The sequence below is a fragment of the Bos mutus genome, chromosome 24 (genome assembly GCF_027580195.1).
Source record: "Bos mutus isolate GX-2022 chromosome 24, NWIPB_WYAK_1.1, whole genome shotgun sequence".
Taxonomy (NCBI): domain Eukaryota; kingdom Metazoa; phylum Chordata; class Mammalia; order Artiodactyla; family Bovidae; genus Bos; species Bos mutus.
The window spans coordinates 19,678,857-19,692,579 of NC_091640.1; the positions used below are offsets into that span (position 1 = coordinate 19,678,857).

At 54.6% G+C, this 13,723-nt stretch overlaps 1 protein-coding gene across 14 annotated transcripts in view; it reads left to right on the forward strand.

Moving 5' to 3' along the window:
* Positions 1-13,723, forward strand: part of CELF4 (CUGBP Elav-like family member 4) — a 313,419-nt gene that overhangs the window by 77,738 nt on the left and 221,958 nt on the right. For all 14 annotated transcript variants that reach the window (XM_070361712.1, XM_070361713.1, XM_070361723.1 and 11 more), the window contains exon 2: positions 2,741-2,823. In XM_070361712.1, the coding sequence (XP_070217813.1) occupies positions 2,741-2,823 (83 nt within the window). The remainder of the gene's footprint in view (positions 1-2,740; positions 2,824-13,723) is intronic.

A 13,723-nucleotide genomic window follows, 5' to 3' on the forward strand; every position in this document is an offset into this window, starting at 1 on the left:
GTGCTGCATTCAGTGAGGCTGTCAGGAGAGACATCCTTGAAGAGGTCACATGTGAGGGAAACCCGAAGGGAAGGAAGGAGACGACCATACAGACAGCAGATGGGCTCCTTCTGGGCAGAGGTAACCACTGGTGCAAAGGTCCGGGGGCACAGTGCACCTGGGAGGGCGGAGAGGCAGGAGAAAGATGGGCGAGTAAGCAGGGGAGAAAGGGGAGAAGGTGAAGTCAGGAGATGGAGACGACAGGGGAGGTCACGCAGGGCCTTGAGGGTCCCTCACAGATTCTGCTTCACAACAGAGCAGTGAGCTTTCTCTCTAAAAAAAAAAAAAAAAAAACTGTGCAAAAATTCCTGGAAGCTGGACAAAAGCAACAGATTCTTTTTTTCTTTCTTTCTTTTTTCTTTCTGGAAGCCTTTCCTTGTTATCCTGGGCCACAGAGACAATGTGGCCATTTCCTCTCCTTCCCCCTCCTCCCTTTCCTCTCCTGCCTCCCTCCTCCTCCAAACCTGCCCCTGACCTTGTCCTGAGCTGGCTTGCCGGCTTGCAGCAAGACAGCGGCCGCCTCCCGGCTGCAGGCAGGCACGGGCGGAGGACAAGGCCAGCGAGGGGACAAGAGGAAAGAGGCCCCGGGAGAGGCAGGCAACAGCACGAGGGCCGACGTCACGGGGGCCTCTGACCGCTATTCATTTCAGTCCCCAAGTGTCTCCATCTATAACCGTCTGCCGACTGGGGAAGGAGGAACGGGGAGCAGGGAGGAGGGGTGATCCAGAGTCTGGCTGGGGAGGGATGAGATGCAGTGGACAGAGGCTCCGTGGTACTCACAGCTCCTCCCAGCTCTGGACAGACAGGAGGAGGAGGATGGGAAGGCGGAGAGCCCCTGGGAGTGCAGAGCTCTGTCTCCCTGCTTCCTTCTCCCCATCTCTGTGTCTCCCTCTCACATACAGTTCCTTCCATCTCTTCTCTGAAGCTAAGAGGCAGGACGAGTTTTTGGAATGGAAGAGGAGGATACCCATGTGTGAAGTCACTTCTGTTGTGTCCAACTCTTTGCGACTCCATGGACTGTAGCCTACCAGGCTCCTCTGTCCATGGGATTTCCCAGGCAAGAATACTGGAGTAGGTTGTCATTTCCTTCTCCAGAGGATCTTCCTGACCCAGGGGTCGAACCCACGTTTATTGCATCTCCTGCATTGGCAGGCAGGTTCTTTACCACTAGCACCACCTGGGAAGGGAGGTTTTTACTGGATGATGGAGAAGCCAGGAATTGCAGAGGACGCTGGGAACACTTTATGCCCAGCGTTAAGGCTCCTACAAGCCTCCTACAAGAGGGCCTGGGCTGCTGGACATGCCACAGAAATTGGCACAAGGACACTCTGGAAATAATTGATAAATGGCCATGAGAATGACCACTTGGCCAGCTGTGGGCAGTTAAGAAAGGAGGCTGACTTAACCTGGCCCAGACCAGTCAAGGTGGCTGCCTGGAGGAGGTGAACCTTGACCAGATTCTTGAAAAATGGATGGGATTGGGAGATGTGAAAATGTGGAGAGTGTGAGAAGACCGTGAGAGCAAAAGAAAGGTGGGGACAGTGGTGAACTTAGATGGTTGGGAGGTCAGATCATGGGGAAGAGAGTGAAATATGGGAGAGAAAGAAAAGAGTGAAACAGAGACGGTGGCCAGTTTGCAGGGTGCCTTCTCTGGGGCCGCGGGCGACTTTGGAAAGTTTGAGGCCACTGTGCCCCATGAAACTCAAGCCTGCTGTTGGCTGAAGTTGACTTTTTGACCTTTCCTAAGGCCCTAGGTGCCCTTAGACACCCTCAGCCACGTCTGTAGGCACAGGAAGAAGCCGTGACACTGAGAAATTTGAAGGAACTCCCCAAAGACTCTCCCATCCACAGGCATTCTCTTTGCCTTGTCGCTGGGCCTAAAGGGCCAGCATTAAAAAGTCACCCCTTGAGCAAGGCACGGTGCTCTGTAAAATCTAGATTTCCTGGTAAGGCGCTGTCAGAATCACGCAAGGGGAAAACTCAACAGGACTTTGCAGACCCTTCAGTCAACCCCTTCTGTTCACATGAGGGGAGACTGAGGCAGGGCAGGGCGCTGCTGGAGTCCCCCAGGGAATTAGAGACAGGGGGTCTGGTCTCCAAGCCCTCCGGGAGGGGTGTGAAGATAGCACGGCAGATGCAACAACCGACTGTGGCGGACACACGGACAGCCCCATTCACTTCGTTAGGAACAACCTGGCCTGGGGTCCTCCTTACAGATGGAGCCTTGATTTGAAAGGCCTGGAGGGTCCCTGCCTCATCCCTCCTAAGGGGGCCAGAACAGGAGGAGTTCATGATCAAGAGTGACCAGAGGTGCTGGGGGTGCGGGGTAGAAGCTGCCACTTTCTGGGAGGTATGGGGCTGGAGCTGAAATAGCAGAGCACCCAGACGGAGGCAGGCAGGCCCCCCCCGGGGCGCGGGGACCGTAAGAGACCCGCGGGGAGAGGGGGCGTGGCAGGGGGGGAATGCTGAGTGGGGAGACTTCGCCCAAGGAGCGAAAGAGAAAGGCAGCGAACGAGAGGGACGAAAAGCAGACACAGGGGAAAACGGGGAGGCAGGAAAGCTCGAGTAGAGCGCATGGGAGAGAGAAGAGAGGTGGGGAGAGGGACGGAGAGCTGGGAGGGGCTGGAGACGGGCGGGCGGGCGCGTGGGCGGCCGGGGGGCGCCCCCACTGACCCTTCTCGGCGCTTGCTTCCCTCCCCAGGCTGCGCCTTCCTCACCTACTGCGAGCGTGAGTCAGCGCTGAAGGCCCAGAGCGCGCTGCACGAGCAGAAGACTCTGCCCGGGGTAAGTGGCGCCCGGCGAGGCGCGAGCGACGGGCGCGCCGACAGGGGGCGACTGCGGGAGGCCGGGCGGCGGCGCGGCCGGCGCGGGGAGCGAAGGCCTTCGCCCCGGATCTGGCGCGCCGCTTTCCGGGCCCCCTGCGGCCGCGAGGCGCCGGGCTGCGAAACGGGCGCGTGGGCGCCGAGCCCGGACCTCACCTGGCGGCCCGCGCACCCGGCCGTCCAGGCCCGACGGAACCCCGGGCGGGGGAACGAACTTGGCCGCGGCCGCGAAGCCGGGTCGCGGCTTCTCCCCTGGCGCGCCCGGGCGCCGCCGATCGGGTTTCGGCTCCGCGCGCTGCCGGCGCTGGCGGCCCGGGGTGGGGACGCAGGGTGCCCGGGCCCCCTCGGCGGGGCCGCCGGTGGCGGAGCCGCGCGAACACCCGCCGATCTCCGTCGGACACTTGCGGTTCCTGGGGTGGGGGCCGGGCCGGGGCGGGAGGGAGCGCCTACCCGCCCGGGCGCGGCGCCGCGAGTGAGATCACCGCGGTTTATTTAAGGAGCCAGCCCTCGTCTTTGATAAACTATCGCGCCTCAGCCCTGGTTTATAGCTTCTGTGCGGGGGAGAAGAGAATTATTTATGGCCCCCCTAACTGGGTGTGATATCAGCCATGGCTATTATCGAGGCTAGTTCATCACCATAAAATAAGAAGTGTAGACCGGGTCAAGGGTCTGCGCGGTCTCTCCTGTGGGTTCAGAGAGATGGGGGCGGGAGGCGGGGGGAGATATACGGCTCGCCGAGTATCTAAAGATAAATGGAAAGATGTGAGCGTTTGTGGGCATAAAGAATTTTAAGATGTACCTTGTTTAAGCTTATACAATGGACACTGCAGGGAAGCACGTGTGTTCTATATGTATGCTCACCAATATTTACACATGCGTGTTTACATTCTTACCAAGCAAACCGTATGTAAACACACGTTTCCATTTCTGCCCCGCAGCGGGAAAGGTTAACCAGGTAGACAGAGAGAAAGCCCAACCCAGGTCGGGGGCTGGCTTCCTTTGCATCAGAGAGCCTTCTTTACCCATTTAGGGGTGGGGAGGGCCTTCCTTCCATTAAGACAGCCTTTGTACTGTGTTTGTTATTTGTGATTGCAAAGCACGGGGCTGAGTCATCTTAATAACACACCCGCGGATGCAAATGTATGGAAATCGTGCACCGTTCAGGTTTTTGTGTGGAGCCCCGCTCTGGCACGGTGGTCGTTCCCCAGTTGGTTTTTTAGTGGCGCGGCTACATGCACATATATTATAGTAATTACTTTCTGGGTGCCCTCTGTAAGATGGCAGAAATATGCTCCACATCGCCCCATGTTATGTGTGAGGCATAAAGCCATATTGTAAGATAATCAAAGGCTTCTGAGAAAGGCTTGTGCTGATTAATAAAGTGTTTATGGTACTTTGTTTTGGGGGAGATTGTGATAGATATTTTAGAGCCACCCAAATGGAATAGAAAATACCACATTGTTATGGGAGGCCCTTCATCAGCTTGAGAGAGATTGCTGGGGAGTTTCATGATGGCTAAAAGCCTGGAATTAGATGGGGAAACAGAAAGAGAAGCTGGGAGGGGGAGGCTTGGGGTTTTGAAGGGGGAGAACTGGGAGAATTTCAGCAGCAAGTGTGGATTGTTCAGGATCTAACATTAACTTGTGGTTGTTTATTTTACATATAATAGAATAGCTAAATGATGGAGTGTATTAGTTCTTTAATAATTTATAGAAATACTTTGATGTTGCAGTAATTACATTAAAGGTCACATATCAAAGGTAATTTGGTTGAGCAGCTGTGATGGTTTCTCAGAAGCAATCAATACCACTGTCCGTGGTGCTGATTTCACCAAGGGGCCTGCCAGATTAAAGAAGGCTTATTACCAGACAGAAAGGCCCAGGGGAAATCAGCAGCACATTGGAGCAACGCACCTGCCCCCCCTTCCACCGATAATTAACACTGTTCCCCATAATCTGTGCTAATCCTTCATACTGGGAGATCCAGTGGCATTTTTCTGAAACCACAAAGACAAGTTGGGCAAGTTTGGAAGAAAGAAAAAAAAAAAAAAAGTGAATGTATGTTGGGAGGTGGGAGGGGAGAGGAGAGAGGCCAACAATGGAACTAAAACATAGCCGAGTCTCCTGGCGGTGCCTGGAAGGCTGTCCTTTCTTCAGAGGCCTCACGGGGAGACTGGGAGACACGAGGCCTCAAAGACTCCATCACAATTCTCAGGGCAGGCACAGCCCACAGCGGGAGGGATGGGAAGAAAAGGCAGGATTTCAGCTCAAACTTCCCAGGGCACATTGTCCGTGCACAAACTCACATGGAGATTAATGAAAAATAAAGTGACCAGATTTTAAAGCGGAGTCATTTGGATTCCAGAAAGCAGGACTTGGTGTCATTATTGAGATCAGAGAAAGTGAGCCGCTGGCAAATGCTGGGACAGGACCAAGCAAAGTGCTCCCACCCGACCATATAATGGGTGTTGCCACCAGCTGAGGCAGGCTGACTGGCTGCTTGGTTAGGCAGCAGAGAGAGGCCTCTTCTTGTCTGGGGTCACCACCCGAGGTGCCCTGGTGAGTGCACTCCTTGTCTGATGAAGGAGAAAAAAAATTGGAAAAAAAAAAAAAAAGAACCTGGAAACCAGTAACCTCAGCAATTTAGGCACTTTTCCAGACTTCAAAATCCATTAAAATCAATCAATTAAAATCAGTCCTCCACTTTCTCACAGGAGAGAGGCAGAGGGGAGGAGATGGGAGCCCATTCTGTGTCCCAGCAAGTTGCAGGGCTAGTATCCTGTTAACAGCAGGGAACACTGCCTTGGTTGTCATCTGTGGGCACACACACATACACCTCCACCACCAAAAACAATAACCAAACCACAGAGACAGAACTAGAGACACCCTTCCCACGTGTCCTCACGTGGGGACTGGGAAGAGGAGCTGACATTTCTGTTAGGATCAGTGGAAGCTCAGAAACCACGTCACAGTGGGTGTTTGTACAAGTCAGAGGTCAGTATCCCTGGGAACCAGCCTACCCAAGGCCTCTGGGGTGGCTGACGGAGTCAGCCCTGGACCAGTGTTACAAATGGATTATTGTTTCTTAATTTGGCATGCCTTCAGTAAAATGAGATTACTGAGCCACAAAGCCTCATCAGGGTCCCTTTGAGCAGGGTCTTCTGCCAGCATCCAGGAAGTGATTCCGCTTTTCTGAAACTCTCCATCTCTCCCTCACACTCTCAACTTCATTCTCTCTCCTGACCCCTTGCCCTCTTCAGCCTACCTTCTTCCATCCCCAGTGTGTGTTCGTCATTTATAGGGTAACCATCAACATGGCTTCTCAACCTATCAACAAGAATTTCCTTTGTGTGTGCCGAGCACTGTGCCAGGCATCCAGGCAGACACGGAGATAAGAAAATTGCATTCCCGTCTCTCTTGGAGCTGTCCATCAAGTTGGAGACAGAAGTCACGCATACATCAGTGATACAAGACAGCGCTCTCATAAAGTGGGTAGACTAGAAAATAGCTCAATGATAACAGTTAATACTTACTAAGCACTTACTATCTGACAGGCGTGATGCAAGCAGGTTACCTCCATTACCCCATTTTATCTTCACAGCCACCCTGTGGGGAAGATGTCATGAGTATCCCCCATACATAAGGGGACCCCGGACTGGAGAGATTAAGCAGTTTGCCCAAGGTTACACAGTCAATAAACGGCCAAGGAAGTACCATCACCAGGTCTGCTACCAAAACCCAGGATATCTACCTCTCCTTTCTAGGGCCACCAGTTGCTTTAGAGGGACCTGGAAAACTATGCGGTCAGTGTTATTCACTCAGTCATGTCTGATTCTCTGCAACCCCGTGGACTATACCCCACCAGGCTCCTCTGTCCATGGAATTCTCCAAGCCAGAATACTGGAGTGGGTAGCCATTCCCATCTCCAGGGGATCTTCCCGAGCCAGGGATTAAACCCAGGTCTCCTGCACTGCAGGCAGATTTTTTACCATCCGAACCACCAGGGAAGTTATCAGGAGTTGCTCAAAAGTGTGTTCAGGATCTGGGCAGGGTGGGACTAGAAAGCTGGAAGGAAGGTGGGAGTGTCAGATAAGAGCAGTGGTCTGAGAATCAGCCTAGAAGATGAGGCGCCCACAACAGGCCAGGAGCCATGAGCTGGGCAGGAGAGGTCCACTTGGAGAGCTCCCTGGGGCCTGAGTAGGCACAGGAGGCCTCTCAGAAGAATTCTGTTCCTTAAAATAGGCCCCTGCTGCCCAATTCCAGCTCCCCCTGCCTTTGGGACTTCTCTGGGAATTGTCTCCCAGGAAGAGTCCATATGTTTCCAAAGGTAGGATTGCAGGCCCTCTGGGAAGAGCCTGTGATCAGGGAACCAGGCTCCGTGGGCAGCAGTGACCAGCTCTTTGCTCTGCTAGCAGCAGACCAGGTTCCTCGCCAGGGATGCTAAAGGGGGGAAGAGGTGGTCCAGTTAGCAGGAGCCTGGAACAGGGAGAAGAGGGGGCGGGGGCGAGTGGGAGCTGTATCTGCTTGGTAAACATTAAAGTTCCAACTCACTAGTTAAAGATTGGCTTTTGTGCCCTGACTCCGGCAACCTGAGAATACAAAGCAAGCCCGCACACTCCTCCATGGCCGTCCCCTACCCGCACCCCGGCCCCAGTTCAGCCTGGTTGACAAGTACCATTGCTGCCATCACACCTCCCCATTCGGGTCCCCGCTGCTCAGGACCCGTCATCTCCATGGACATTCAGTGTGACCTTCTTTGAGTTTACCAGGAGCGATGTTAAAGCAGAAAATTTAAAAAGGGAAAGGCTCCACTGGATTTCTAGAGCCGCTGACTCGGGGTGTGCTCCTTGCTCCCCCTTCCTCCCGTGTTTGTTTCCTTGAGTCCCATCATCATATTTCTCTTTGTGCCTGTTTCCTCCTCTTTTCTGTCCCTTCTGGTCACCTTCCTCCTCTTCTTCCCTCTCACTTCCCATCCTTTCCCCTTTATCCTCCTCACTGGCCTCTCCCGTACACCGTCACTCTGACTCCTTCTCCCCACTCACCTCTGCCTCGACACCCAGAGGGGACTCTCATGGGACCTCCACCAGCTCACCTGGGATTTCCCTGGTGAGGCCCATCTCCCTCCTGACAGCCCCACCTGGGAAGGATCTGTCTAATTTTATGTATAACTGTAAAGATGAATGATAAGTAGAAAGGATGCAGGCAAGAACAAGATGAATAAATTATAAAGGGCAAATGATGACAAGACAGGGGTCCCCAGAGACAGTGATATGATAACAGAAACTAAAGATGAATTTATGATGGATGTAGGTAGCATGTTCGGGGCAGTGTTACAACTTCTAGTGATTGGCACAAAGCGTTTCATTTTAGAGATGTGATGTGTTTCCACTTGTCTGTCCTGTAGGCTCAGGCTCTATACGGTGAGTTTGGGTCCCAGGAGCATTTGTCTCTGATTTAGATGATGGGGTCACAAAGCCAGGTCCCTGCATCTCTCCACCTCCCTGGTCCAGTGGTCCTTCTTGCTCCTGGTTTGGGGGGCCGTTGTAACAAAGTCCCACAGCCCAGGTGACTTAAAATGACAGAGAGGTATTGTCTCACAGTTCTGGCGCTAGAAGACCAAGATCAAGGTGTTGGCAGGGCTGGCTCCTTCTGAGCACTGGGAGGAGGACCTGTTTGTGCCTCCTTCCTCACTTCCAGTAGCCTCGGGCGCTCCTGGGCTGGGAGAGGGTGTTCTTATGCCATCACGTGAACTTCCTGGTGTGTGTGTCTGTTTCTGTGTCCGAATTCCCCCTTCTTATAAAGACACCAGTTGTGTGGGTTGGGGCCCAACCTGATGCCCTCCTCCCAGCTTGATTACATCTGCAAAGACCCTGTTTCATATAAGGCCACATTCATAGGTACCAGGGGTTCGGTCTTCAGCACCTTTTGTGGGGAGGGGAGGACACAATTCAACCTGTAACACTGAAAAAGGGCATCCCTGTGGCCCTTCCATGGCAGAGAGAGAAAGGTCTTCAACAGTGTTTAAGTCACTGGGTGGGGTGGGGTAGAGAGGATCCCACTAGCCCTTCCTCTGCTTCTCCCCACTGGCCTCATGCTCTTTTCTTTTTCTCTCTTGGGGAAATGAATGACATATCTTCTCTCTTTCCCCATATTCTCTACAGAAAACACTTCATCTGTCCTTTTAGGGCAGTGGGTCTTAACAGGGAGCACATTTGCCCCCAACAGGACCTACGGACATTGTCTGGAGATGCTGGAGGTATCTGATAAGCAGAGGTCAGGATGCTGCTAAACATCTTACAATGCACAGGAGAGCCCCACAACAAGACAGCATCTGATCCCAGAATGTCAGTGGTGCCGAGGGCCCTGTGCTGGGACTGAGCGCAGATGGAAAAGGCACAGTGAGGCCCTAGGGGGGAGCTTCTGTCTCTCTTACTCCCTGCTTCTCAGTCACCTGGGGGACAAGCCCCAGGGTCCTCAGAGTGTTAGAGGTGGGAGGGTTCGTCAAGGGGCACAAGCTCACATGGCGTAAGCACAGAGTGGACAATGGGCAGCAGAAGAGGACGAAGGCTCCCCTCCAGGCTGAGAGGCAGTTTCTGAGCAGCCGTTTGCACACTCCTCTCTGCAGGCTGTCCAGCTTCAGCACCGATGGCTCGCTCAGTTTTCTCATTTTACCCACATGGAATCTGAGATCCAAGTGAGATGAGTTGCAGTTCACTCGTGACAGAGCTGGGGCCAGGATCCAGGCCTCCCTCACCCACCCATGTTGGGGGGGTCTCCAGCACCCACCTTTGGAAGAGTCCCCATCCTGACCGGAAGCAGATCTGGCAGGCATGTCTCCAGCCAAGCCACCCCTCCCCTGCCCACAGACCACACCGCAGGCTGGGGCAGAGCTGAGCACACAGGGTCTCCTCCCCAGGCTCTCCCAGCAGGAGGGAGCATGGGCTTCCAGGAGAGAAGGCAGAAATGCCTGAAATCCGGAGCATCTGCACCCGCAGCACGCCCAGCTTGCCTGTCCTCTTCAGGCCGGGGTCCTGGGTCCCACCTCCCTCAGCTTCCGTGCAGAGTCTCCCCTCCCCTCTCCTCCGCTCCTCCCAGGTCGCAAAGCCCTCCTCCCGCCAGGGCTGTGCTCTGTGTCCAAGTGCGCTCTTCTCTTCACTCGCCTGGGTGTGGGGGGTGTCCCCAGTTTTCAGGTGAGTGACTCTCACAACCGCCCTGCTGCCCCCACAACAGAACCCAGGCCTAGCCATGGCCTGTCCTCAGCAAGACTCTCTCATGGATTTGTCTAAAGGACCCAGAGAGCCTTGTGTCCACAGCCACCGTCTCTAAGTTGAAGGGATAAACAAGAGGCCACGTGAGGTGATGGTCAGAGCCTGGGCCAGGGTCAGGGAACCTGGGTGCCAGGTCCCACATGCCGCAAACAAACCAGGTACTTTGGGGCAAAACGCTCAGCTTGGAGCCACTCTGAGCTTCCACCTTCTGGACTGTGGAAGGGGGTGGTGGTCCAGAGGGGCCTCTGGAGCCTCTGACATTTTCTACAATTCTGAGACTAATAGACTCGGCATTATTCACCTTGCTGAAGCCAACAGGAAGGGGAGAGGAGGCCGAGGGGGAGGAAGGTGTCTCCTGGCCTCCACAGCCCGATTCCATCTGTGACGAATGTAATAAAGCGAGGGTCAGCTCGGTGTCTCCCTGAGGCAGAGCGGCCAGACTGCCCGCCCCCGAGGGCCAGCTCCAGGACAGCTTCAGGGAAGGGCTGCGCCCCCGCCTCCGTGTCCATCCCTGCCCCTGGGCCCCACGCCTCCCCCATGCCCTCTGCTCAGCTTTCTTCCTAAGGAAACCAGGCAGAAATTTCTCAGCTTTCTTCAGCACTTGTCCAGGTATCGTTTGGACCATGACCCCCATCAGCCCCGTCATCGGCATCAGTGTGTACAAGTTACCTGCTTGTGCCCCTTTCTTTTGAGGGAGGCAGGCATCAAATGAGTGAGACACAGCTGAAGGTTTGGGAGGCACGTGTGAAGACTGCTCGTAATCCAGAAAATGGCTTTAGGTAGCAAAAAATGGTAGTGATGGGAAGTGCCCAGGAGTTTAGCTGCAAGAGACCTTAGGACAAACCAGTGTCCTGGAGGAGCCCACCCCCTCCCACCGCGGTGGCCTCCCAGTTCCAGGCTCCTCCCCCTCTGACGTGCTTCCTAGACTGGCCCAGCTGTCATGGTGACATAAAGACCAACGCTTGCCTGGAAACCCCTTGGGCTGCGGTTACCCAGGGGCCCAGCTGAGCACAGGCTCCCTCACCAGCCAGAGGTCCACACAGCTCTCAGCCAAGCACCTCACTTCCTTTCAGCCTCCTCTTCCTGCACAGCCCTTTGCTTCCAGGCTGCTCCGTTGTCCGATCCCTGGGTCGGGAAGATCCCCTGAAGGAGGGCATGGCCACCCACTCCAGCGTTCTTGCCTAGAGAATCCCATGGACAGAGGAGCCTGGCGGGCTACAGGCTGTGGGGTCGCAGAGTCAGACACAACTGAGCGACGGACACACACCAGTGTTAACTCTGCCTTTCAGTGCTTGGAGTCCCGCCCCCCAGTGCTTTCTGTACCTGCTCTCTTGCCCAGAGCTGATTCAGAGCTGGGCGTGGGCGTGGGCAGGGGCAGGGCACAGCTTCTCTGTCTACCCTGGACCTCGTAGGCCTTGGCAACACCAAGAAGCATTCCAGCAGATCCATTCTCAGGGCTCCTCTTCCATCTACCTCACCCCTTGCCCCATGGCCCCCTGGAAAGTTTTCAGCTTAGCTCAGCCTGCGGGGTTACACTTGATAAGACAGGAGTTTCTCTCTCTGTGGTCTCGGGCGCCTGGAGGAAACCCTGTGTAGAAGGCTCTTTGGCCTGGCCAGTGGCAGCTGGCACGCGTGTGTCTGGGCGGCCAGGACTGACCGAAGTGAAGGGGTTTCCCCACACACGTGTGTCAGCTGCAGGGGTAGGGGGAGGGGGTATCAGTGGAGTGCCTAGGTGAGACCACGTGAGGCTGTTAAACAGCCTTGCTGACCTTTCACCAAAGCACGAGGCAGAGAAGCAGGTTAGCTGTGTGAACTCCTGCTGCAGGAATGGATGTATTTTAGGACTGGCAGGGTTTCTCCTAGAGAGTGCGTGCGTGGGCGAGTATAAAGAGCCAGGCGTCTGCTTTATGGGCCTGCATTGTGGCCAAAACGGTGGGCTGCCAAGTCCTGTCAAAGATGGGCAAGCCTGGGTGATGATGGCAGAAGACATTATGGTTATTTGTTCTTCAGATCTTCCTGAAAACAGTTAGAAAAGGGCTGGAGTTCAGGGCCCCAGTTAACTGCGGCCCTAGTGTGTGTTCTGAGCCAAGGCATTTGTGGTATGTTCTCAATTGGACCACCAGGGGGCGCCATGCAGGTGGGCTCCTGCTCTGTTGGCTGGGTGGACACAAAGCAACTTGGGAGACTGTGATGTCCACTCTGCACCCAGCAGAACACTCTGCTCCACCTTCCAGAGCGCTTACAGCTTGTGGGAACAACAGCAAACTGCTGGATGACTTGGGATGAGCCTCATGACTTTCCTGGGCCTGTTTCCTAGTTCTTTAGTGAAAATCTTGTATGTCAGCCCTTCATATGCTGCGGAGTGCTATAAATCCAGGGATCTCCGTGAAGGACAGAACAGTGGTGTTGAGTGTGTTTGACCAGGGTCCTCTGGCACAGTAACATCCAGCGGCTCCTAACTCATTCATGAGATAGTTACAGGACAATAAAAATACGGAATGGTCAACGGTGTGATTTGGATTCTAAGCTTCACTCATCTCAGAAGAGGGAAGGACTGTGACTGGAATGACTGAGAAGGACCCCGTGGACAGGGAGACCAGTCCAGGTGTGCATCAGGGAGAGGAGATCCGAAAGGGAGTAAGGAGGGCCGACTTTGGGGAGCCAGGAAGGTCTGAATTGTCCTCCCAGAACTGGGGGTTCTGGGAGCCTGTGGTGGGAAAGGCAGCAGGCCTTTCTCACATTACTGCCCTTCAGAACGTCCAGCCCGCACAGCCTGCAGGCCTCAGGCAACTCCAGGCAATGAGTCCTGGACATCTTGCTCACTCAGGCGTGGTTTGGGCATTAGCAATCCCAAGCCTCCCTCCTCCCTGGGAAGGCCCTGCCTCCCTCTGCCCACCCACCCCAGTCCTCCAGGGCCTCTGAACTTAGCTCCAAGCCCTGCTTTCATCTAGGAAGCTCTCCTAGGCTGCTCTAACCCACATCGGTCTCCCCTTGGTCTGAGCAAGGTCAGCAGAGCCGGAGGTCTAAGCCCTGGCTAAAGGTGGACCTGGGCCCAGAGCATCAGCATCACCAGGTGCCTATTAGATGTGCAGAGTCTTCAGCACCACCAGGACCAGCTGAGCCAGGTCACTCAGCCTGCACCCCGCGGCATTTTAACAAGATCACTAGGAGCATCATGTGCGTGCAAAGTCTGGGGACCACTGGCCTAACTTTAGGCTCTCAAAGACACTTCGTTTAAGTATTCCCAGAAGCAGACTTCAGAAAAGCATTTGAATGCAAGTGGGTTTTTTTGGATGGTGACCCCAGAAACACGAATAGGAAGTGATTAAATGCCACAGGGTGACAACCACCACTCACTGAGGACTCCCTGAAGGCCTGACGCTTCACAGATTTCTCTCATTTATCTGTCAAAACAGCATCACATGGGCGCACTCTCGTGTAAACATTGGCAGCAATGTTCTAAGGACGAGGAAACTGAGGGGGAGGGGCTCACTCTCCAGGGAGGGGTCTGGTTCCAGGGCCCACTCCTCTTCCACCACATCCTGTGGTGCAAAGCCTGTGGAAAACATGAGCATCACAAGGGTGGGAATGGGGT